The sequence below is a fragment of the Sander vitreus genome, chromosome 7, assembly GCF_031162955.1.
Source record: "Sander vitreus isolate 19-12246 chromosome 7, sanVit1, whole genome shotgun sequence".
Taxonomy (NCBI): Eukaryota; Metazoa; Chordata; class Actinopteri; order Perciformes; family Percidae; genus Sander; species Sander vitreus.
Genome location: NC_135861.1, coordinates 18,741,791 through 18,767,763, shown reverse-complemented (window position 1 = coordinate 18,767,763; position 25,973 = coordinate 18,741,791). Strand labels below are relative to the sequence as shown.

The 25,973-nt window shown below is 41.4% G+C and overlaps 1 protein-coding gene across 2 annotated transcripts in view; it reads left to right on the top strand.

Moving 5' to 3' along the window:
* LOC144520974 (ERC protein 2-like) overlaps positions 1-25,973 on the top strand; it is a 165,497-nt gene that overhangs the window by 65,569 nt on the left and 73,955 nt on the right. The window contains exons 12-14 of one of the 2 annotated variants that reach the window (XM_078255113.1): positions 7,364-7,457; positions 13,534-13,686; positions 17,638-17,798. In XM_078255113.1, the coding sequence (XP_078111239.1) occupies positions 7,364-7,457; positions 13,534-13,686; positions 17,638-17,798 (408 nt within the window). The remainder of the gene's footprint in view (positions 1-7,363; positions 7,458-13,533; positions 13,687-17,637; positions 17,799-25,973) is intronic. The other variant, XM_078255114.1, reaches the window with a different exon arrangement.

Here is a 25,973-nt window from a genome sequence, read left to right as displayed (position 1 = left end):
TTATTTACTGTCATGTGTGTAGGTGTAAATCCTAGCTAATCTGCATTAGTGATCAGAGATACTGAACAGGCTTTGTGGAAAGCATCTGTATCAGAGGTTAGCACTAATGCTAATAGCTGGATTTGTTAAGTAGAGCTCTGAAAGCAATGGTTACTGATCTCATTATGCAGTTTGTGCACATAGGGTGGACCAAAATGGCAAAATAAATACATGTTATAGTATGACACACTAGGAGTTCATCATTCTAATCTTTACCTATGAATTCATTTAAGTAACACTGTGTGTTGGGCCTGCATCATGTAGTTTGTAACATGGTATTTAATGTCTTAAAAGTATAAGAGAATGAATCCAGTGAGTAGGCTTTTTGAAACATAACCAGTTTTCATTACCCGTAACATCAGCAGTAAGTATACATATTCAAGAAAGTTTATGCTTTCAAACATCTGAAACGGGTGTGATTTCTAACTTGGAAATGAAAAGATGCTTTATTTTTTTTTAATGTTGTTTATGTTGTGAATTGAAAGCCTTGTTTCTTTTTCGTTCACCCCTTATCTCATGGCTGTATATTGTTATTACAGTTTTTTTTTTCCAATTGCTAAAACACAATTTTGCTAGGCTAGGCTGGTTTTATCAAAATACTTAACACAATTCATAGGCGTACATCTGATCTAACAGTAGGGGGGGGGACAATAAACATAAAATTTCGGAAGAGCAATTTTTGAAGGGGACACAAATAATACAGCCAATTATACTCGTAGAGGACATATATATATATATGTATCTGTATACACAGATGAAAGCCTTAATACTATCATTAGTGTAGCACGGAGACTGCACCATTATCCTTCTTTTCAGCGTTTCTCTTGATTCAATGAAAAAGCTGACTAAATTGACCAAAATATTCTTCTTTAAAACCATGTATTTATTGTTAAGTTGTTTACAATCAAGCCACAAAAATACCTTAAAACATAATGACTTATTTTTAAAAAGTGTCCCCATATAAAAGAAATACAATGCTTTTGTACACTTGTTAAATTAGCTGATCATAATGTAAATTAGTGAGCCACTGGTAAAGCTCATCTGCTCACACTGACAGCCACACACCTCCAAAAATATGAACTAAGCTCAACACACTTACCTGAGACTCTACACCTGACTGTCCCTGGTCTCCCTGAGACTCTACACCTGTCTGTCCCTGAGACTCTACACCTGACTGTCCCTGGTCTCCCTGAGACTCTACACCTGTCTGTCCCTGAGACTCTACACCTGACTGTCCCTGGTCTCCCTGAGACTCTACACCTGTCTGTCCCTGGTCTCCCTGTTCCTCAGTTCTTTCTGTCTCCTTTGCCTGTGACATAGTGATGTTAGTATTTCCATAAGCACCCATTCTTATAAAGATGTTACCAAATTGTCTTGATATGAGGACTTATTGTACTTACTTGGCGTTTTGGTGTAGGCCTACTGAAAAAGGATCTTATGTCTGTTTTTCTTTTCTCTTGTCATTTTATCTGGGCAACAACAACTCAAATCTTTAACGTCAGATGTCTAAATGAATGATGAAATGAGTTCATAGGTTCACCACGCAGTCATATTAAAATTATGAAATGATCTTGCGTCCTCCACATAAATATTAGGTTTCTTCTGGGACAGAGGATATATATTTAACTGATCTGCTACTTAACTTCATGTTGAGCAAAACACAACTGTAGATCTTCAATATTAACCCTAATATCAGTTCACACACATAATGTTAGGCTTATCGCCGTGGTAACGTTAGTTGTAGTGGGTGCATTTCTATCCAACAAGCTATTAAACAAGCTAGGCTACATTATATCAAACTAACATAGCAAACATTTTGTCATGACTAATTCATTAATTACTCAGAATCATTTGTATTTGAGAAAAGAACAACTTCATCCGATGTTTAATGTGAATAAAATCGCCTTGAACCGCCTACTTACTACATTCCTGTCACTACCCGATGTGACTGTGAGTCGAGTGCAGATCCTAAGGTACAGCAGGCAGTGGACCAAACCACTGTGAGGCAAGGGAGGGGGGACTCAAAATGTTTCTAAACTTAAAATTCATTTTTTGGGGTTTGTATTGTTTTACTACTTACACAGATATTTTAAGTATACATCATTATGTTATTTACAATACACAGCATTGTTTTAATGATATTTCTAGGGGGGGACAACCCTTAGATGGGGAGGGTCCTGACCCCCCGACCCCCCTGGGATTTATGCCCTTGACACAATTCACAAAACCACGCACCCAAACTGCAAAATACCTCATATATCCTGCTAAATGAAGCACTGTAACCAAAACTACATATACCCATATACACCCAATGGCACACACTTCATTCATATTACCAGATTCTTGTCTAACCAACTACACACTGTTGGGCATAATGAAAAGCACTCTCATCTTTAGTATGCTTTGCCATAATACTAAAATAAAATTGTAGAAAATTCTTCAGATTGTTCACATGCACAGAAATATTTGCAGATAGCCCTACACACACATGCTGTTGAAACATTTTTATTATTATTTTTCACCAAACAAGTCCGTGCAACATATGTACAGCAGATATACTGTATTTACATTGGACTGAACAAAAATATGCTCACAAAAAACAGTAAACTAAAAAAGAAAATTGCAGAAAATATGTGCAGAAAAAAATATATAGAAAAAAAGAGGCGTCATAGTGCTTACTTCCTGATTGAAGTGGTAACAATACCACTGAGGTGTTTGGCCAGGTGGCACATGTATCCGCCAATTAGCTCATGTAGTGTTATTTTGAATGGCAGAGTTTTGAAATGGCAAACATGTGACTTTATGTCAGATTGTTGTGTCTTATGCAGAGAACCGTGTTCAGTGCTTTTAAAAAGTGCCATTTTGAATTGCAAAATGTGTGTAAAGCAGAAAATGTGTTTAGACTTTTGGGGACTTGAGAAGAGGTTTTGCTCTCTGTGTGTCAGTTTAAATAATTGTGCTATGCATGTCATTTTAGTGTGTTAGCAATTGGAAAAAACTGTAACCAGTGGAATTATTTTGTATAGTTCTTAATGCTGTTACAGTCCTATACTTTTAAAGTTTCTGTGGTGATGTGGGAGCTAAACTTTGAGAAATAAATCAGGCTCCCAGACTCACCATATCACAGCTATTGACGTGGTAAGCACTCTGGTATGTAAGGGAGGGTTTCAGGAAAAGGGAGGTGGGTGTGTGTGTGTGTGTGTGGGTGGGTGGATGTGTGTGTGTGTGGGTTTGTGTATGTTTGAACGAATGTATGTACTGCATGTGTGTGAGTGTGCACGTGTGCGTCGAGGGTGACACTGAGGAGACTACAGTCATGTGAAAAAAATGAGGACACCCATGCTAAAGTTGACTAAAAAGAGGAATAAAAAAATCATCTTTTGGAAATTGGTCTTAATGCCTTAATTAAAAAAATGAGGAAAAATCCAATCTTTAAGGACGCCAATTTTCTGTGTGAATGAATAATGTATCGTAAATAAATAAATGTTCTTCCTTAAAATACAGGGGGCATAAGTAAGTACACCTCTATGTTAAATTCCCATAGAGGCAGGCAGATTTTTATTTTTAAAGGCCAGTTATTTCATGGATCCAGGATACTATGCATCCTGATAAAGTTCCCTTGGCCTTTGGAATTAAAATAGCCCCACATCATCACATACCCTTCACCATACCTAGAGATTGGCATGGGGTACTTTCCATAAAATCATCTCTCAATGCAAATCAAACCAGCTTTTAGGCTAACTGAAATAAAACCATGCCAATTAAGGCATTAAGATCAATTTCCTAATGATCCAATGATATTTTTTTATTCCTCTTTTAGTCAACTTTAGCATGGGTGTCCTAATTTGTTGACATGACTGTACATATTGGTATAGTGGAGTTGGCGAGGATGTGTTGGCTGGTAGGAATCGACGGTTCAGACAAATATTCATACACTCACAATCAACCATTTGCACACACAAACACACACACACATCATTTTGGGCCTTATTCTTATGACGATAATCAAATTCCAGATGTTGAGAGCATCAATCTTTTGAAAATACACACACTGTATGCATGCACGCCAACTCACAAATAACCTCCAAAGTCTCTGTATACAATATTTCTACATGAATATGTTTGTAAACAGTGTGTATTTGCAGGTGTCCATGCAATTTAGTGCTTTGAAAATGACACGTCAACTTCCTGTTTTACTATATTGCACCTGCGCTAGAGAAGAGTGTTTCACACCACACATATCAAATACATAAACAATACCATACACTGAATCACACTACATCTTCTCACATTTAAACATCTAGACACACAAACGGAGTTCTTCCTCTTTAATCTCCAATCTGTTTCACCCTGTCATACACACACAGACAATATATAAAGGCAACAGTGAAACGATATTTGTATTGCGATAAGACATGTCTAGCATAAAGACCATAAAGCATCTATCACTAATAAACAGACTTTCTCCCAGGACCCAGGATCTCTCAGCACTGCATCGAGACAAGCGCCTCAGATAAAACTTCAGACTCCAGTGTTGATCCAACTGCCTCATGCTATACTTCCATAGTGCCTCGTTTCTTCTCCTATCTCCTTTCCCTGTACCCCTTGACTTTTTTCACTACAGAGAAAATGTATTTAATTCAGATCGTATCGGCCTCTTATTTCATATTGTGCAACGCTGAGTAGTAACTGCCCTGGTGTGTCCTTGTCTGCTTGAGATCAGATTTTCTTCCACTCTGCTGTTTATTAAAAGAGAAGAGGAGAAAACAGATTAAGAATTAGGAGTCATGAAGGGGAGATACAAATCTGAATTTCTTTCTTCAAAGGTTATTACTCCTTTTAACCTAAGGAAAAGTCAACTGAGAATGCATTCTCTTTTCCAGCAACACCCTACTTAATATTCACAGTTTCCAACATTCAGGACTGGGAGCGTCCCAGTGTGACCGCAGCTTCCTGCTGTTGGCCACTCAGCAGCTTTATTGGAGCCCTACTGTGCACTGCTCAAGGGCACGTCACCAGTACTCCTTGAGGGAAGTTAGAGGATCCTTCATTCATTCTTTTTTTTCTCAATGCCCTTCTAAATGGATGTGAGTACTAGGAGACAAAAAGTAAAAGACAGACAAGAGGAGGAAAAGGATAATGGAAAAGAGAGTGGATGAGATATAGAAAGAATGATCGAAATATGTATTGAGAAATACAAGTGAGAAAAAAAACAGAGCTGTGCTTTGGCAGCCAGAAATGAAGTGACGCTGCTTATGTTGGAAGGCGGATGTGTGGAATGCTCCAGGTGAAAGAAACAAGACGAAATGTGAAAAATTACTTATTACGCTCAGTTTAGGAAATGGCTGGACCCGTGCACAGTGCTCTCTCTCTCTCACACACTTCATCTTTTTAAGAAATGTCACAGCAATAAAATACTATTTTCCCCCCATGAATTTACTCATTTCGGTACTCAACAAATCACAGTTCTCCTTCATATTTTCCACTCAACACACAGCCGAGCCCGTCTGCTTCTTATTCACAATCTGTATGCCCTCATTTGCCTTCACATTGGTCAAAACACTTACTTCATTTTGCACTGATGGGTTGATGGGGGTATATCAGCTATCAAAAGGGACCAGCGTCTCTGCTGGTTTATACACCTGTGCCAGTGCCGGCTGTGTGTGATAACTGATATGCCCTTATGGCAAGTTTGTTCTCCATGGACATGCCTCTGAGGTTATAAAAACACACTCAGAGACATCAAAGATCAAAGTATAAACAGAAACTTCTCCTCCTCCTCCTCACTGTGTAAATATGTGTGCACATGTACTTGTGTGTGTACATATACTTCATTCATAATGGTAACAGAATTGAATAATAATCTTTATTTACGCAGACCATTTCAAAACCCACTCATAAAAATGATAGAAAACATAAATAAAATCAGCAGCGGTCAGCAGAGTTATTAAAGAAATATAGAAGTAAGCCAGAGACATAAAATGACAGGCCTAATAAACTCTGTGTTTTTATACATGGGGAGTAATATCAGATGTGAATACTGACACACTGTTTCCTGTCCTGCTCTGTCTTCCCTTATTGTAACAAATATTTCCTCAAAGGATTTGAAAAACACTATGGTGTGTGCATGTGTGGCAAAGTGACTGTGTAGTAAATGTATTCATCTTGTTGGGTATATTTCACATTGATTGCACACCAACATCACTCATAAAAGCAGAAACAAACACACACACACACACACACACACACACACACACACACACACACACCATTATAAGGGCTACGACAGCAAATATTTGCCCATATGTGGGGGCAGCTCATATGTTTTGCCCAGAGTAAACACACCAGTGTGGATGTGGAATAATAATGCGGCGCATTTTAGCAGCTGCTTGGTCAGTCTGTTTACAGTGTTGGAGGGTTCTCTTAAGCACTAATTTGTCACTGTCAGCTTTCTCGCACTTTCCATGCATATTTGTTTTAAGTGTGAAGGCCAAACTGGGGTCTCAAAGTGTGTGTTTTGATTCTATTGAGTGTTTGTGACAAGATATAGATTGTGTATAAGTGCAGCTCTGTGTGTCTTATGGTGTATTGGTATTGTGGGTTAATGTGTGTCTACCAGTGAGAGTATTAAGTGTTAATGCTTGCGTGTGTTTTCATGTGTTTTTGTTTGTGTGTGTTTGTTTCTGGCAGTGTTTATAGATGTATTTTCTAAAAACATGCCCCTGTAGACTTACCTCTTGCTTATATATCTATTTTTGAGAATGTGTGTGTCTGTGTGGGTGCATGTGCTTGCATCTCCTGTCTGCATGTGTTAGTGTGTTTTGTTATTGAAAGATTTACACAGCAGTGTCTCACCTTCATCGTTCAAGTCTTGTCTTGTCCCAGTCTGCCCTGTTACTAAGACAAGACATATGCACAGTACTTCCCTGCTTTACTGTACACACTGTACCCCTACCATTTACCTGTGTGATGCAATACGCATGCCTTGTTTTAACTCTGAAAATAAAGTATTGGTAAAACAAAACAACATTATATACATATTTTGGATGTCAATACTACATTTAATGATAAACACTCGCCAACAAAAGCACCACAAATTCAAACCATATGGTTTTGAAAGTTTTATTTAAAGTGTACTGGGGCCATCATTATGCAAAGGGTATGTGCATATATCTTTACATACTCCGTGATATTATTGTGATATGAATATTGTCATATTGTGTGAGATACAAATCTGTTTGTATTCCATGGTTTTAATGATGGATTTACATGTCTTTATTGAGCATCTCTTTATCTATTGTCACTCATATTCCTCTTTCTGAAGGCAAATCAACTCTCCTAACATCCAGAAGCAGACGGTGGCGAGTGAGATAAGGAAAGATGCCCTGATTGATGGACATCCGCACTCTTCATCACAGGTTGGAACAATGTTGTTATATTGTGTGTGTGTGTGTGTGTGTGTGTGTGTGTGTGTGTGTGTGTGTGTGTGTGGCCTTGTGAGCCTCTAGTTGAGCTCTTCATTTCACAGTATCTATATTGGCTCTTACTATACTGCTATACTATACTTATGTATCCTGCCCTTTTCCTCCTCTTTTTTCCTCATCACCTCTTTTGCAAGCCGTTCCTCAGAAAAGTATTATCTTTTCCCCTTCCTCTATTCTCTACATTCTCTTTTTCTGTATAATTCTGCTCCTCTGAGCAAGGACAGCCCTTTTCCAGTCCTTCATGCCTCTTGCCCTCCCTCCCTTAGTGCATCCCAGAGTTATTCCTAAGTGGAAGAGACAGGCATTTAGACCTGCAGAAATCAGCTCCATACACCAGCCAGGAGCGACGGCATAATGGGTCAGATGGGAATAGTAAAGAACTGATTAGTGAGGCAGGAGAGAGAATCTTGATTTACCATTTTTTATATAATTTGTATAGTTCTTCTTAGGTGTCAACATGAGTGTCAGCTGTTAGCTTCGCTGTGTGTGTGTGTGTGTGTGTGCGTGCCTGTGTGTCTGTTTGTCTGTGTGCATGCTTGTATGCTAGCCTGCAGAGCTATACTGAGGTGTTAATATGCAGAGTGCAGCCATGCCAGGTTATTCCCACAGGACCGATGAAGTAGAGTACACCCATCTCTGTACCTCTCTGCCAAAAAGAACCGGAGCTGCTCTCAGCCTGTTTTTGGTAGAGCTATTTTGTTATTCCTGTGCATGCTGGCAGGCAGCATCCAACATCCTATTTCCTCATCTAAACAGTGTCTGAGTAGCACACGTTAATATTGCTACAACCTGGACAGAAACAAGAAGTGAGTGCCAGAAAGAAAGAAAGAAGTACAGGGACAAGTGCAAGAGAGTAGTGGGATTGATGTCAGGGAGATAGATGACGTCCACAAAAAGAGCAAAATGGAGAGGTGGTTGATTTTTTTGTTGGTATATATTGTATGTATGTATGTATTATAAAATATTGACCAGAGATAATACTAGTGTTCGAGCAGATGCAGGAATTCAAGCTCAAGTTAAAGTTTATTGCCATTCATCCACATTAAAACATGGCTAATACTGATATTAGTATTTGAAAATGTAAAGACTTGATAAGCCATGCCAGCGGAATGCTTTATCGATCGCAATGTCTGTCGGTCAGTCAGTAGGTAGTACAGACGGAAATATCTTTAAAACTATTGGATGTGATCCCCTGACTTTTGATTTAGCGCCACAATCAGGTCAACATTTTGAAACTCCCAATCAGCCTAAGCTCTACTTTGTTTTTAGTGCTAATCAGCAAATGCTAACATGCTAAACTAAGATGGTGAACACAGTAAACATTATACATGCTAAATATCAGTATGTTAACATGCTGACGTTAGTGTTTCGCTCACAGAGCTGCTAGCATGGCTGTAGACTTGTTTTAACAGTAACCCCTTACATTAACAAACATTTTCTATTTGGAATCCCTTATATTTTGTAATTAATGAATTGTGATCAGATGTGCTATAAGCATTATCAATTCAAAAATAAACGTGTTTTCTCGTAATTTCACTTATATATAAAACTGTACAAAATTTGTCAAGATTGATTAGCTTATCCATTGGGCTCCAATCCATATAAAAGTATACAGTGGGAAACAAATGGTGTTCCTCACTTTAGCCAATGTACAAAACAGAAAGCATAGTATTGACAACAGAACAATCCAGACAAAACATTTAATATTAACAATTAAGCAAGACCCTGTGAATAAAAGTCCCTGAGAAGCCTGTCTAACAGCACAATTGTGAATGTACATAATATAATATGATATATTAAGAACATTATGATTAAATACAGCAGCAATAAATTAAAAAAGATTAGCAAAAATACGGTCACAACATTTAAAAATAACACTGAGGGCCCTATTTTAACGATCTGAAACGCCAGTATCAAACGCCAAACGCAAGTAGCTTTGTGGCCGCATCTCGGGCGCTGTTGCTATTATACCGGCGGGATAAATGACTCTTGTGCCCGACGCAAATCTAAAATGGGTTGGTCTGAAGTAGATACATTACTCATAGGTGTGGTTTGGGCGTAACGTGCAATAAACCAATCAGAGCGTTATCTCACATTCCCTTTAAAAGCAGGCGCGCTTGTTCCATGGCGGATTGCTATTACCGTATAATGGCGGATTTGCTAGGCGCACGCTCTTAATACATCCATGGGCGCACGCCAGGAGCGGTTCACAGCCGAGGAGACCGACGTTTGCTATTGATTTTTCTTTTTGTCAAAATGTAAATAAAGAAATGTCACAAAAACATACTTTCCGATGTTTTGGGCTGACTCTCACTGAATCACGAGTCTAACATTAGACCGAGATTACCTCACTATAGACGGTGCAGCTCTTCTGTCTCTCCTCTCCCGTGCTACTGCTGGGGCATTTGGGTTAAGTGGCATCGGCACATGCAGTTCAACATCACATCTCCTTAAGTCCTCTAATATTTCCTCATTTATGTTATCAACACATCCATGATTCATGGAAATGTTGTCTAAAACAAGATCATATTTTTCCTTGTATTTATGTATGGTTTGCAAAAATGGGAACTGCTGGGTCTGTGAGATGAGAGAAGCAAAGTGTATGCGCGGTGTGCACACTCTATGTTACGGCCAAGCATGCGCCCTTAAAATAGCATCTGAATAACGCGCCACTGACTTCAGACTTGGTTTTTTCTGGTCTGTGGCGGAACTGTTTTCTGAAACTGCAAAATAGCACTAAGGAACGTTTGCGCCGGAACACGCCTCCTCTTTTTGGTTCATTCCCTAATTTACCGACGTGAGTCTGTTGTGAGTTGTGAGTCGTGTTTGTGTGCGTTGGGTGCAAAATAGGAAAGATAGCCTACATGCGTCGGTGTAAAAAGTCAATTGCGCTGGGTGCAAGATAGGGCCCTAAGAGTTAGGATGACCACCACATATTCCAGCTCACTATCTATGATGTTGATACGTTAGGAATAGAGTATATATTCTATATTGTGCCCTGGCCTCTCTCTCGCACTCTTCCCACTGCTCTCTCTCTCTCTCTCTCTCTCTCTCTCTCTCTCTCTCTCTCTCTCTCTCTCTCTGTCTCTCTCTCTGTCTCTCTCTCTCTCCATTTATCTCTGGGTCCATCAGGAACACAGCACGCTCCAAGGGTAAACACAAACAAACACGGCCTTCCCTCACTCCTTCTTCTCCCTATCCATCCAGGAGAGTTTATGTGGGATGGAGTGATAGCATCTCTCTGCTTCATCGTCTCCATCGCGCCACGCTGCACTTCACAAACACAGAGAAAACACACATCGGAAATGTTCACTTCAAGCCTTCACACAGGCCTTTTATTTCTCTTTTATCTGTAACAAAGAGGCATCAGCGACACACAATACCCCCCCTCTATTTAGAGACACAAGGATTATAGAAACTCTTATTTTCAATCTAACTACAGTTAAAGAAGATGGATGCATTTTAGGATTTTCATTCACTCCAAGCTTGTTCCCACAGTCTGTGCATTTGACTGAAACTGTATATGAAACTTCTGGCCATGCACACATGCTTAACATTCTTTAAATAATGAAATTGGACACATAGAAGTTGATGCTGCACACTTAACTTTTTGACAGAGACAGATGCCTGTGTGGTTTGTGTGCCTGTGTGTGAAGCTGAAGATCATAGGTACACATATGCTGGAAATGTGCATTCTCTCACTCTCTGCTCGTTTATTTTAGTGATTATAATCCCTCCATCAAATGAGAAAGGGCCAGACTCCATAATGATCCTTCCCAAGGGCATTAGGTGATGATTGGTGCTGCAGAGGCAATTATCTTTCCATTTCTCCCCACTCTCTGTATCTCTCTTGACCTTTTTACCATTCTTTGTATTCTTGAAAGCCAGCAAAATTCTCTTGTTACTAATAAAACTTGCTTAATACACAGATATGCACTGACACAGACAGACAGACAGACAGACACATATACTGCACACACACACGCACACAGGCAGACAGGCAGACACAGCTTTCTGGTCAGGTTTCACCCGGGGGTCCAGTGGTGGCAGCCCCATCTCAGTGGGGTGTTCGTGCATGTGTGTGTGCGTGCATGTGTGTGTGCGTGCATGTGTGTGTTTCTGTCTGTAAGGTGGGGTCAGACCAGTACTTGTTGATTCTGGTGCATCGAATTACTGCCTGTCTGTCACATCCAATTACAGCTTTGGACTGCTGATGCACACAGCCTGCCTCTGTATGTGTGTGTGCGGGTGTTTGTCGCTCACCTCCAGCTGTGTCGTGCTGACATGACGAGCCACAAGTATCTGCTTGTGATTTGGCTGGCTTGGCACTATTTTCATGGAACTCAGGGATAATCCTATCGCGCGTGTTTTAGTCAGTATCAATGAATTAGTCAGTTGGTTAGCCTTTATCATGAAGGGGTTTTTCAATATTTACTATTGAATTTGAAGAGCTGGCTTCACCACTATCTATGTATAATACAGGTACCAAGTCAAAACTCACTTTAATATTTCTGAGGGGCAGTGAATAGGCCATTCATATGCATTTAGCATGATCAGCATGCTAAATCATCAGACTCTTTTCAGTTTTCCTTGCATTTAGCATATCCTTTTGGCAGTCAGAATAGATTCACCATGTGTCCACCACTGTTTAGCCTGGAGCTCCTTATATGCAATACAAAAAAAAAAATTAGCCTATTCAGATCACTGTTCGACTTAGGAATAATGTTAGAGACATGCTCACTAAGGTTGAGCTCCATATGTCATCTATATGCCTGCAAAGCTGCAATTGTTTGGAAGCATTCTAATCTCACTAACTGACTTTTACAAGCAGTCGTTTCTAAGATGAAATGTCAGTTTAAGAGCTTGTAGTTTGACTTGGTGAAACTTCGAAACATTTTCTCTTTTATTCGTTTTTCTTAGTTACTGTCTGGAGAGAGTTTCCTACAAATCCTCACTGCTTCCAACAAAGTAGACACTACTACTTGTAACTTGTTCCTATTGTGTCATATTCATTTGATTCATGCTTCTACAAGTGTGCCATGAAGACGTTTTGTTTTGACGGCAGGTAGCACCTCTCACTCACATGCAATGTAACCATTCTAATTGAACATTAAGTATCAGTGTTGCTGCTTCTTTTTATGTAAGGTTACACAAACAGTGGCTATACAAGTGTTCATATTGAATAGTTGTGACTTTTATTTTATTTCCTACAACATCTGATCTGGTGTTTTTGGCTTGTGCTCCTTTTGTTACTTAATATCCACTTGCTACACCCCTAGTTTGTGTTTGGCAACAAGTGTAACTGAACTCGTCTTTGTTCAGTTCAAAAAGTGTCTCCTTGTCCATGTGACCCCAAGGCTTTTGCACTGCTCCCAGAAAAGTGTGAACGTGTGAACTTGAAGGCGAGTCAACTATTGAGGAGTAGGAGAGAGAGTTTAAAAAAAAAAGAGGGAGAGAGAATCAGGGGGGGTTTATTATTTCTGTCCAGTGTTTTCTTTCACAGTTCCATCACCCAGTGTGGAGAGGGATCCTTTTCCCCCACTCACCATAGGTGTCAGAGAGGCCACACACAAACTGTGCATGTGAACGTGCACGGTCTACTCAACACACCCACACTCATACATGTGCACACTCACATAGATGTCGGCAAAGGTCACAGCACTTACACACTCTTTCTCCATCACTTATCACTCTCTGCTGTCTTGGCTGGGTCTCTTTGTTCTGAGAGAAGTCTTGTTCTTCTATCACCATAGCTTTTTTTTAACTTACTCAAGTATTTCCTATTGTTATTATTTTACATGGACTAGATCCTTTCTTAGCAAAGGGATCAACAAATACACCTTTTCTCAAATGAGCTTTTGCCAATATAGTATTATTCCAGTGCAAAAAACATTTGATGAGGTTTTCAAACAAAGTATACTCAAAGAAAAACACTCTCCCCTGGCTTTTGCTACTTTGCTTCCAACCCCCCTCCTCATACTCCTCCTCTGAACTTCTTTCGCCCCCTCAGCTTCCTCTTTCAGCTTCCCAGGATGCCATGCGGGAGACGGCAGAGCGGATCAGGGAGTTGGAGAGGGCACTGAGGGAGAGCATGAACACCTCCGCACATAGAGAGGCTCTCTGGGCGCAAGAGGAGACTGCCCGTGTTCAGGCCCAAAGACAGGTTTAGCTGATGTTTTCAATTAAATTTAATTACATTTTATTTATAGTGTCAAATCACAACAGGAGTTATCTCAAGACACTTTATAGACAAAGTAGGTCTAAACCACACTTACACAACTAACAAATACCCAACAATTCCCCCAAGAGCAAGCATGTGGTGCAACATGTTTCGCACACTGATGGAACACTTGAGACCAGCATAAACACACACACACACACACACACACACACACACACACACACACACACACACACACACACACACACACACATTCATACACAGAGATAGTCGTATGCCTCCCTACATAGGCAAACTACCTTTAAAACTGAGTGCTCTGGTATCACCTCACCCAGGACTAAGAAGGACCACTGAGAAAATGTGAGGAACCTAACTGCACCCCCATGTGGCTAAGAGTGTAACTGCAGGCAGACTGTAATATGTAGTTTTTAACCAACAAATATCAAAATTTTACAAAATTAAAATTAGTTTATTTTATTTTCTTAATTTGGTTTGTATTCTCTAAACATGCTGTTGTTTATTTTCTCCCTCTAGACTGGAATTTAAAACTGTCTCTCGTTTGCTGTTGCACGGTTATAAATGTGAGCATATGTTTAACACATTGTGAGTTTATGTGCAGGCAATCAGAATTTGTTACCAAATTTGAAAACTTGTAGTCTCGATTGAGTACGGGCTGCCCTTTTAGTCTGTATGTTCTGCTATCTATCTGTCTTTCTGACTGCCAGCTGGGCAGTCTACATCTTTAAGTGGGTCCCAAAAAGTGTGTGTGTGTGTGTGTGTGTGTGTGTGAGAGAGAGAGAGAGAGAGAGAGAGAGAGAGAGAGAGAGAGAGAGAGAGAGAAGAGCGTAGGTGTGTCTGTGGTGGGAAAGAGAAACAGGGCAAAGGAGTGTGTTTCCTCTCGGTGTGAGTGTGCATTTGAATGAGAATGACCTTGAATTACTGATGACTGCCACAAGTAATATGAGAGCAATTGGCGGTTAAAACAAGAACTAACATTTTTAGGCAGAATGGTGGCTGCATTGCTTCAAACATGCATACATATGCTCTCTCACACACAGACAAACACACACACACACACACACATTCAAAGACAGATTCTGATCGAGGAGAACTTTAAAGATGAAGTGAGGAGATGGAGGTGGACAGAGTGGGAAAGTAAGGTCAAACTCAGTTTAGAAATTTTTTGTGAGAGCCAATGCTAGCTGTGGCTTGTTTTTTTCCTTCTTTTTTTGTGCAATTTCTGTACTTTACACGCTTGACTTAAAGGCAGCATGGATACTGTGTTTATCAAACAATTGCCTGATCCACTGAGAAGTCCGAAAGAAAAGTATATTTATGTCTGTGGGACTTTTCGCACGCAATACAAGTGGATGATTCAGCTTTGACCTAAGTCCACCGATGTGTAGCCAGAATCAGGGAAATCCTTTCCTAACTTGTGACACGTTAACACTAGTTGATCCAAAACATAGTCAACTTGCTTTCATTTCATGTCAATCCAGACTCTACACATAGAGAACATAATGAGCCAGCATGCAGTCATATTGGCAACTGCACTTTACACTTATAGAGCCAGAATAGAGTTGCACTTGTGCTACTGACACAAGGAAAACTACCCATTTGGCCTGGCACTCTAGCTGCTCCGTCGTTGATGCTCACTGCTAGAGTAGGTGCTATCGACACACTGAACTTTGTGAGCCAGCATGACTTCACCGCATAAGGGGGCAGCGAGTCAACTAACAATTAACATGCAGTTACACAGTCGTCAGTCAACTGCCGCTCTAGCCTCAGACTCTGGAAAAAACGGAGTGTGTGTGGAAAGGGTTGTTGGGGGGAATAGAGAGAGGGACAGGTCCTTCTGAAACATCACCTGACCCTGGCACCATTTCAGAGCGCCCTGCCAGACTAACATTCTCACACCCCCCCTTGCTTTTTCCTTGGTTTTCTTCTTTCTTCTCCCCTCTGTCCAAGAGTAATCAGTCTCATGATGTGCAATGTGCTGAAAGTCTTCCATCAGCCTGACCTTCTGAAATGGAGCATGGGTAATGCCCTGGCTTACTTTTCATCACACCCCCGCTCTCTAAGTCTCTCACTCTATCGCTGCTTGTCTCTGTCTCTTGTCTTTCTCCTGCCTTCATTTCTGCTGCCCATCGTTTGTCCTGAGCCTCGTTCTTTCCCATCTGCCTTCTTAAGTTGTCCCACCCAATTACCACACTCTCTCTCCCTTTCTCTCCATCTCTATTCTTGTCTCTCTCCCTCTCTCCCCCTCTGTGGCGTTTGAACTAGGCCTCTGAACCAGCAACACCGACGCAAACGGACAAGAGGGATTTGGCCCTTACCTCTTAGCCCCCAATCAGCTTAGCAACTAAAGGGGCTTTGGGCCAGTCTTAGTGAGCCTTAGACTGGCTGGGGGGCTTTGCCTTGAAGTTGAGCTAAATTAGCACGCACAGGATCACCACTAAGCTGATTAGGTCCCTAATTTCACTAAAATGCTTTGTATTCCTTATTAATGATGTGATAGTGAAGAGAGGGCTCGCGTGGGTGGTGGACTAATGGGGAACTGGGAGGTGGGCAGTTGGTGCATGAGGATTGATAGACATGTGGTGGGTGTAAACTGAGGTGTGTGTGTGTGTGTGTGTGACCCTTGGCTTTCAAGATGAAAAGACTGGCTTTGGATTCTTTTAAGCTTGAAAGAAGACATCAAACATTAAACATGATGTGATTTTGGACGGTTGGATGTCTTGTTGATATTGTGTATGTTAACTGCTGGATACTACCGAGGTCAGTTGTTGTTGGCAGGGATATGGGGTGTATTTTATTTTAAACAATGCAATGTTACATGTCCAGGAAGTTATGACTGAAAGTTGTCACTCTCCCACCATTTAGAATTTCTGTATTACCCACTCACTTCGCTTTCACCCTTTCTTCTCAAATCCATATGTGAAATTCATGAACAGTCAGTGAGCACATTATCTGACATCTGTGAAACACACCTAGAAAACCAGCGGAGATAAAGAGTGTCCTGAAAATGTGTGAACGATTTGGCCCCTTCATAAAAGAGGCCCACTCCTTTTTTTCATGTCCTACCCCATGGAGTGCTTTAAACTAATACTCCATCTCTCTTTTTTTTTGCTTCTCATTCACTAGCTTTCCCTTTGTTCATTTAAAATCCAACATCGAAATAATTGTTTGACTATCTTTTATCACAAATCTGCAAATCGGCAGAATTCAAATTATCGTGGCCTTCTATTTACATCACCCGAACAAGCCTAACTAGTACTGCATCCTATTGTAAAGTACTTGTTGTTAGACAATTAGACACTTCCTGTCTTAGGATAATGACGCCCTGAGGTCACATCCTGTCTGTCAGACACGCAGGTTGGCCTGCATGGCTGGAGGGCACGTGTGTGCAGAGGGAGGAGATGTAGTTGAGGGGTTGAGCATTATTCTCACCTGCTCTAAAGTAGAGCCACACTTGAGATTGAGATAAAATAAGTGGAGAAAGGTGGGAGAGAAGAGGGAGCCCTTGTTTCCAGTCCAAGGGTCAGTGGACATATCATTCAACTAACCTTTCAACCTCAGTAATTACTATTCATTCATTTTCATGTTTCGGCTGTCATTTAACGTCAACTAGCATTCCAAAACACACACACACACACACACACACACACACACACACACACACACACACACACACACACACACACACACACACACACTCTCTAAAATACTCACATATATGTATGTAGACAAATAAATGTGCACAATAGTTTGTATCTGATCAATTGACCATGTCTATGTGTACATGTGTGAGACTGTGCAAGTATACAAGATCTTGTATATTGAGTTTTAATGTAACACAGAGCCATGCGGGGGAGTATCCTGGTATGTTTTGATACTGTTTAAACCTATGCGTATTTGTCTCTCCCTGAATAGTTGGAGGAACTGATGGGGGCTTTGGAGAAGACACGCCAGGAGCTGAATGCCACCAAGCTGCATCTATCCTCCACTCAGCAGTCCCTGCATGAGAGAGACGGACACCTTAATAGTCTTCGCCAGGAGAGACGCAAACAGCTGGAGGAGATTTTAGAGATGAAGTAAGTCTCACACTAAGCCATCTGTCTCTGTATACAGCCCTTCTATCTGCTCAGAATTGATATATTCCATATCTATCTACCTTAATCTACCCTACGTACCTATTTTCCTTCATTCAACAGATGTAACTTTAAATCGTCACAGGCCACACAGAAAAAATAATTACATACTCTGTAACCATATGCTATATCGTGTGCATTTATGGCTATGGATTTCTCCAATCAGTAAACGAAAGAATTCAACTTGGCTATTGCAGTAATATAAATTAATTAAACAAAATTTGCTTTAGGAGAATAAAACATAATGTGTAATGCAGTGCAGCAAGAGTTGCTGGTAACTGCAGTAAGATAAACAGTAACAAAATAAACCACAAGTGTTTGTGGTAGTGAGTGCACACCCAGCCCATAAAAGTATATGATCAAGGCGCTTTTATTAACATTGGCACGGTTCACTCAGCGCTTCATCAGGCTCATTTTCCCTGCGCAGCAGCTTTGTTGCTGCAGCAGAAACTTGAGTCTAATACTGTATTAGGCACGTTTATCCGCTCACCTGCTGACATGTGCATCTGTGCTATGAGTGTTATATAGATATCAGTGCTGAGGTGTGTTTTGAAGCAGGATCAGCCGTTGTCCATAGCTGCCTTGTGAAAAGTTACATTTATTGAGGACAGGTGGTTCAGTCTTGAAAAATGTGTGTTTGGCTGTTATTTCATTTGTATGTCTGTCTGTGACAGATAGAGAGTTAGAGAAGGACTCAGAGTTAGCAGGACTGGCTGCATTTCCATGTGCGAGTGTGTGTCAGTGGGTATGTATGAATGTGTGAGTGAAGTTCAGTGATCTGTCAGTGGAGCGGCTACATGTGTGTTTGCTTTGAGCGCTCTGATTGAAGGAGCATGGAGCCACATATCTGCCTGTCATGTGCCGCAGAGAAATGCCTTTAATGTCAGCCACTCGGTACAGTACAAAAGGGAAGGCTGGCACATATGTATTGAAAACACAACTTTTAAAATCCATTACGCCTCACAAGCCCCTCTGATCACACTAACTCTAAAGGAATGTGTGTATGCGTCCTTGTCTGCCTACAGTATGTGTATGTGTACAATTTGCCGGAGGCCGAGAAAGAGAGCGCCCTTGCCCATGTATCTGCACACAAAAGCACTTCTGTTACAAACCACCTTCCTGTCTGTTCCAATTTCCACCATCCAAACATTACCAGGGATGTTTAGCAGAGGAAATGTATTACATATGATACAGACACAATTGGTGCTTCTAGGTATGTTTGTAAAATTAGGAAAATGTTCACGGACCTGGCATGTAAATGATACTATTACTTTATTGGCACTACCATTAGAAAGATGTCTAAGGGTGAAGGTTAGTGTGATGGTTGGTTGACATAAACAGCAACAATTGTTTTCTGTTGTTTTCGAGACTGACTGAATGCAAGTCTACACTGGTAAGAGCTAATGGGGGGGGCACAAGTGTGTGTGTGTGTGTGTGTGTGTGTGTGTGTGTGTGTGTGTGTGTGTGTGTGGTCTCTTGTGGCTTTGAACCTGTATGTGTCTTTGTATAAAGAGGTCAGAGGCAGGGGTTTGGGGTCACTGATGATGAGGATTAAAGGACTGTTGAATTGCGAGGGGCGAAGCTTCGTGAGACTGACTTACATCTGAACAAGCCACAAAGATACCCATGCAGAATGTACACACAACCTCAGTGGAACTCACATATAATCACTCACGTCTGCAGACATGCACATACTTACACAAACTTTGGCTTTCTGCTTTAAAAGGGGCCATATTCCCACAGCACAGCTCTGGTCCAAGTTAGCACAGAGAAAACTAAACAGGAAAGATAAGGCAGAGAAAGAGAGGTAACGAGAGAGAGAGAGAGAGAGAGGGGGGGGGGGGAGCGAGGGAGAGGGGGAGCGAGGGAGAGGGGGAGCGAGGGAGAGAGGGAGAGAGGGAGAGAGAGGGAGTTAGAGTGAAAGCAAGAAAGACATGAGACAGAAAGAGAGAGAGAATGAGAGGGAGGGGAGCATGGAATGGAGGGGCTACACAAACTGAAGTATTTCAAATCTTAGAAATCATGAGAGAAGTTTGATTTCATGCCAAGTTTCTCCTTCTCTCTGCTGTAATGTGGCATTTGTCAAGAAGACCAGCTGAAACAAACCATGTGAGGCACGTTCCCCTGTGAACTGGGGAGCTCTGTGTGTGTGTGTGTGTGTGTGTGTGTGTGTGTGTGTATAAGCCAGAGAGAGAGAGAGAGAGAGAGAGAGAGAGAGAGAGAGAGGGCGAGAGACAGAGGGAGTTAGACTCATGGCTTTTCAACACTGTTAATGAAAGAGACAAGAGGGGAAAAAATCATTTTCAATATCTTCTTATTGCATGCTGGGTTTCCTAGCTGGTGTGTGTGTGTGTGTGTGTGTGTGTGAGAGAGAGAGAGAGACATTTTCATTTTCATTTGCCTTACGATCAGATATAGAACTGAATGGTTGATGTATAAGGAGCAGTGCTGGTCTGCTCTATCACCCCACACCAGATTGAGTTTCCACCATACTGTACAGTACACGCACACACACACACACACACACACACACACACACACACACACACACACACACACACACACAGAGACAGACAGACAGACAGACAGACAGACACAGATGGCCTCAAGAGGAGCTAGTCATTAAATAAGTCTAGGGTCACGGGGTGTAGGTACACAATAGAGAAATTATGTGTTTGGACATTTTGAATAGCTAGTCATTGAGATGTTTCCATAGGCTGAATGGGATAATACTACATGCCACAACATTGCAGTGACTTACTCAACCTGATCCTCCTAGACACTGGGAATGTAGCTGATATTATCTCTGTTTACATGTTGCTGATGGAAAATGATGATAAAGGTAAGGAAAAGGTAGCGGCAGCTTTGAGGTAGGCACATGAAGAGATGCAGAGTTGACAACGTGGAAATGTTTAAAGGTAGAGAAGAGGGGAGTTGACAATTTGAGAGATGGTGGGGAAAAGCATGCACACATTACTAGAAAGACTCTGCAAGACAATACAATAAACGGAGGAAAAGAGAGAAGTCGTAGCAGAGAGTTAGGGAGGAAATATTAAATGATGGAGAAAAAAGGACCACAGAATGAGGGAGTGATTGATGGAGGGGGTGATGGATGGAGGAAGGGAGGAGGAGAATGATGGAGGAAGTGGTGGGAGAAAGAACCGGGAAAATATCAGCCTAAGAGCTGTGAGGGGAGGGAGGGAGCAGAGTCTGGGTAGCAGAGTAGAGCTAGAGAAAGAATGACTAAACACAATGTACCATGTATCTGCAAACACCTGCAACACATTCACCTGTTAATTCACATTTTGATTTTAGGAAATTAAAAGTAAAAATGTATTTATGGAAAAATTATGTTTTGCTCGGCTGAGTAGAAGAAATTTTCCTCAGAGTAACATAAAAGCAGGCACTCCATCAATTACACGCTCTTCTTATTCCCTTTCCTTGAGTAATTCATTAAAAACTGTGTTTAACATTTTTACACTTTCTGTGTTTTGGACATGTGCTTCAAATTTGTGGACTATTTGGTCAGAAACATACCCTTTTTGCCAGGGGCGGAGTGGGACCAAAAAATCTACCGGGAAATTTCGTAGACCACCAGCCCTCGGGCAGAGGTGTTTCTAGGACTTGAGGAGGTTTGGGGCTTAGCCCGGACTCATTTAAATAAACTGAATGCAATGCAAAACAGCGATCGGCTTGCCCAGCTTGTTAAAAGCCAGTGTATGTTCATTTTAGCTTCCATTTTGTAGATGTTAGTTAGATGGCACCAACATTTGGCCTAATCATAACTGGCATGGCAACCCAAAGGACAGGGTTTTGTTTCCAGATTTGTGTTGTGACTCATGATACGTGGGTCTGGGGGACCACCCAGAACATTTTGAGCATTAAACACTTCATTTCCTGCATTCTGGTGAATTTCTATGCACCTATTTCTACCTTTTTCTGAATCAATTTATGCTGGAAATATCTTTATGTAAAGGGTAACATAGATTAAAATCCAAACATAAAAACATAATGGAATATATTGCAGTAAGGCTCTCAGGCATTCTGTGTTGCTTTCAACTATTTATTCTCCTTTGGATCGACTTTTCTAATTATATCTGAGTCAGCACACATGTAACCTATAGGCATAATTTACTCCTCTCTCCTCTTTTGCATCTTTTGTTGGGGAAGTAACCTCCTTAAATGTGCATATGGCAATTATTCACCTCAATGATACATTATTCATTTTAATTTATTAATAAACCCCTGGACTGTAGGCTAATATTTCAGGTGTTTGAGCAAGATTTCTGCTCATGTCCAAAACCTTGTGCACATTCAAAATATAACTCATCCCATATGTGTTCTCTGAGATTTGGAGGAGTTGTGGTATTTTGAGAAAAATAAAGTTAAGGCTGTTGCAAGAATAAAGTCACTATATTTCAGAAAATAATCTCCCTGCACCATAGCCTGCTGCGCAGTACGTGATTGCTCTGCTGATACGATAGATCTCCGACCTGACAGACACAGAGACCCAAACGTTTAGGGAAGTGGCTGAACGCTGCTGTACATTGGAGGTGGAAATCCGAAACTACGGCAGAAATACATGGAGCACAAACGCGTCACATCTGCCACAGCATGTCGACAGCAGAGCGCATCCATGATAAACCTGAAGCTGCGCAGCTTTATACAGAGAGAGTGGACACTAAGCAATGCACAGGTCTGCTTCAGAGCTCCGTGTGTTTGAGTCTGAACCACAGACTGAAAACGTCACCTCACAGGAACTTCAAACTAAATCATTAGTATTGCACTCCTAAATTTTGTGTTGATGGCATCAATGTATTAGACTGATTTGGCTATGATTCCACCGAAAATTATACCGTTCACAGCTTTCCTCACGTAGAGATGGTTTTTAGGTGATAGCAACATAGGCTATCAGTCAACTTTTCAAAATACATTCAGGGCATAATTTTTGTCCTTTTGAGTCTGACCTTCTCAGCGCCCCCTTTCCCTTTTCTTTTTTGGCTTTCCATCATTAGACTCACACACTGTCTGTTAACGTTACCGATAGACTTCCAAACGTGACGAGGAAAAAAGAGGTGTTATACGTTGTAAGCCGACCATGCAGGGCTATGCCATTTGGGGAGGGGCCGCTCACTGATCCCCCTATATTTCTGAAAATCCTAGACATGGTTGTGACCTGCACTTCGTTAGTGCTTTCTGATTAGCCTGTGTTTGTATTGAAATAAGAGGCTGCTGTGGCTCGCTGTATGGGTTGAGCAGAAGCTGCACAGTTTGACCAGCAGGCAGCGGCCACACACCAGGCCGGCGGATGGTGTTGCTAAGAACTTGCAATGTATAACTATTATCAGACTGGCCCTCGCGGCCTCGAAACACTACCGGCCCACCGGGAAAAGTCCAGACGCTCCCGATTTCCACTCCGCCTCTGCATTGTGCCATTCTGCAAAAGCTAAATATCGACTCTATCTATTGCTCGCTCCTTTTTATCATGTAACTAACTCTGTACAGAAAGGCAAATGAGCTATTATACTCACAGTGTAAATGTAATAACCCCTAACCTGTAACCCCGAAATTCAATTATTTCCTTGAACTGTGTTCATGTATCCATTTGTTGGCTAGTTATAGTAATCTAAGGCATAATGAAGCTCAGAGCAGTAGCAACGTTATGACTTTCAAATCCACCAATGTAGACATCCTGTCTGCACAGTGCCATTGCCATGGTTACACTGACTAAACACACAGAGAGACCAGCTGTACTGGCAAGGTCATGTCCCTGCTCACTGATCTCTCTGAGAGGCCTGGACACACACACACACACACACACACACACGCACACGCACGCACGCACACACACACACACACACACACACACACACACACACACACACACACCCTTACAAACTCACACACAGATATACACACATATATACACTTATTGAAACACATTTCCTGAAAAAGTATGTTTACACATTTATGTATTTAACCAAGCATCATTGCGTTCACACAGTTTTGAAATGACATATGCATGTATTGGCAAAATCTGCGGACAGGTATGGTGTTACAGTGCCATTGTTGTGATAAGTAATGATGAGACATAGAGGGTTGGTGCAGTGTGTGAATGGGATTCTCTGTATTGCAGTGTTGAGGAGGGGCTGACCACACATCACCTTCCTCTCTCGGTGAGCAGGTTTGTATGTGTGTTGCCTCGTGGGAACTTCGGGCCATTCATCATGTCTGTCTGTGCTCCCGTGCCCTCTGACATGCGTGTTTACCTTCGACATGTGTGTCGGCTGTTGGGCCTGTAGGTGTGTTATTATGTCAGGGCCTAGGCATGCTCCACCCTACTCCTCCTCCTTTGAGGTTTTGTCAATGGATGGCTTCATCACATGGAAATCCCTGCTTCTAAGTCCTTGTTCAGTACAGTAAGGTAATGACAGACTTCTACCTTGGTCCCTTACAGTAAGGGTGGGGAGAGAAGAGTCCAGAGTTTGCTTAGTATAGTCAGTTTTTCAATTGGATATTGCTAATGCAACTGGAGGTTAAGTGCCTTAAATCTACCTTTTCTGACCCATTTTTCCCAGACCATGTTATTCTCTTGGACTACACTCTGCAAACGTCATGTCTTGAGCTCACTTCTCTCAGCGTTTGGCTGTTCTAGCATCAATTATGGTTCTTTTTTTATCACTACTTATTCATATTTTATTGGTGCTTATATCGGCATAATATTTTTGGCAAGCATTGACCTACCCAGTACATATGAACTAGAGGTTTTATGTCCTGTACAGTATGTAAACCCTGACTTGAGTTTTGTAAAACTGGCACACAGACACTTTGTTTGCCTGCAGTATAACTGCTGGGTGGCTGTCATAGCAAAACATGATTTGTGAGCCATTTGTGAGTGGCTGGGTGGAAGTGGTATTGTCTCCAAAAGCCAATGTATGAGTGACTGGAAGGCTAGAGCTGTCTTATGAAGTTGATGTTGAACTGAAAGATAAGTTGACGCTTGGAGGGCATTGGTCAAATGGAGAGGATAGCACATGTACTGTATGTGTGTTTTTAGTTAAACTGATAGACAGAGATGGAAGAGTCTTTCCAGAGACAGAAAGAACTTCTTGTCTTAATCTGAAGATTGACCTAGTGAAGATGGGGTGATTGTGACACACAAAAACAAAAAGAATGCAGTGATTGACAACTGGAGAGGAATATATGGAGGCCATGTCAAGGAGGCAAAGGAAAGATATAGCTTGTAGAAACTGCTTTCCCCTTCGTACTGAGTCACTTTGCCACTAGAGTAACATCATTCTTTCATAGTCTCTTCTTACTTTTACTCTGTCACTCTTTTAAAGCTGCTCTCCCTCCCTTTCTTTTTTTGACTTTTTCTCTCTTGTTCTATCTCTGGCCGGGTGGAAGAAAGCCTGGAATTTATCACACATACCTTATAATTACTATCACAGGAAATGGTCCTAAGGAAGTAGGTGCACTAGCTCTGCTAATAACACACATGCACATACTTGCATGCACACACGCGCACACACACACACACACACACACACACACACACACACACACACACACACACACACACACACAGCTAATTAGTCATTTGGCTGATGTAGAAGTCTCGGGAAAGCCCAATCTGATTGGCCTCAGGGAGATTAACACCCCCGAGTTTACCCGGTTGTATAAATCTCAAGTCTAATTGATTGGAAGTCTGTGTTTGTGTGTGTGTGTCGCAGCATTTAAGTGTGTACAAGAGTGGGCAATTGATTAGGTGGGCCCTGCGGCCGTAAAGAGGCAGACCAGGACACAGGATCCAGAGGTGACCAGTGACGGCCTCCTTAACGACGGTCCTGCCCTCAGGGTCACCAAAGGAATGAGGAGAAGGAAGGGGAGGTCAAGGGAAGAGGTGGATATTGTCAGTAAATTTGAATGTCGATAGATAGATATGCAAATAGATACAGAGATATGCAGATAGATAAATAGATGGATAGATTGATAGCAGCAGAGATGGAGAACAAAGGGTTAACAAAAAAGTCCAAAGAGAGTGGGCAGCACTGCCATGCAAAGCAAAAAGACCGTAACTCAATTTTGGTCGAAAATGAGTTATTGTCACTTTTGGAA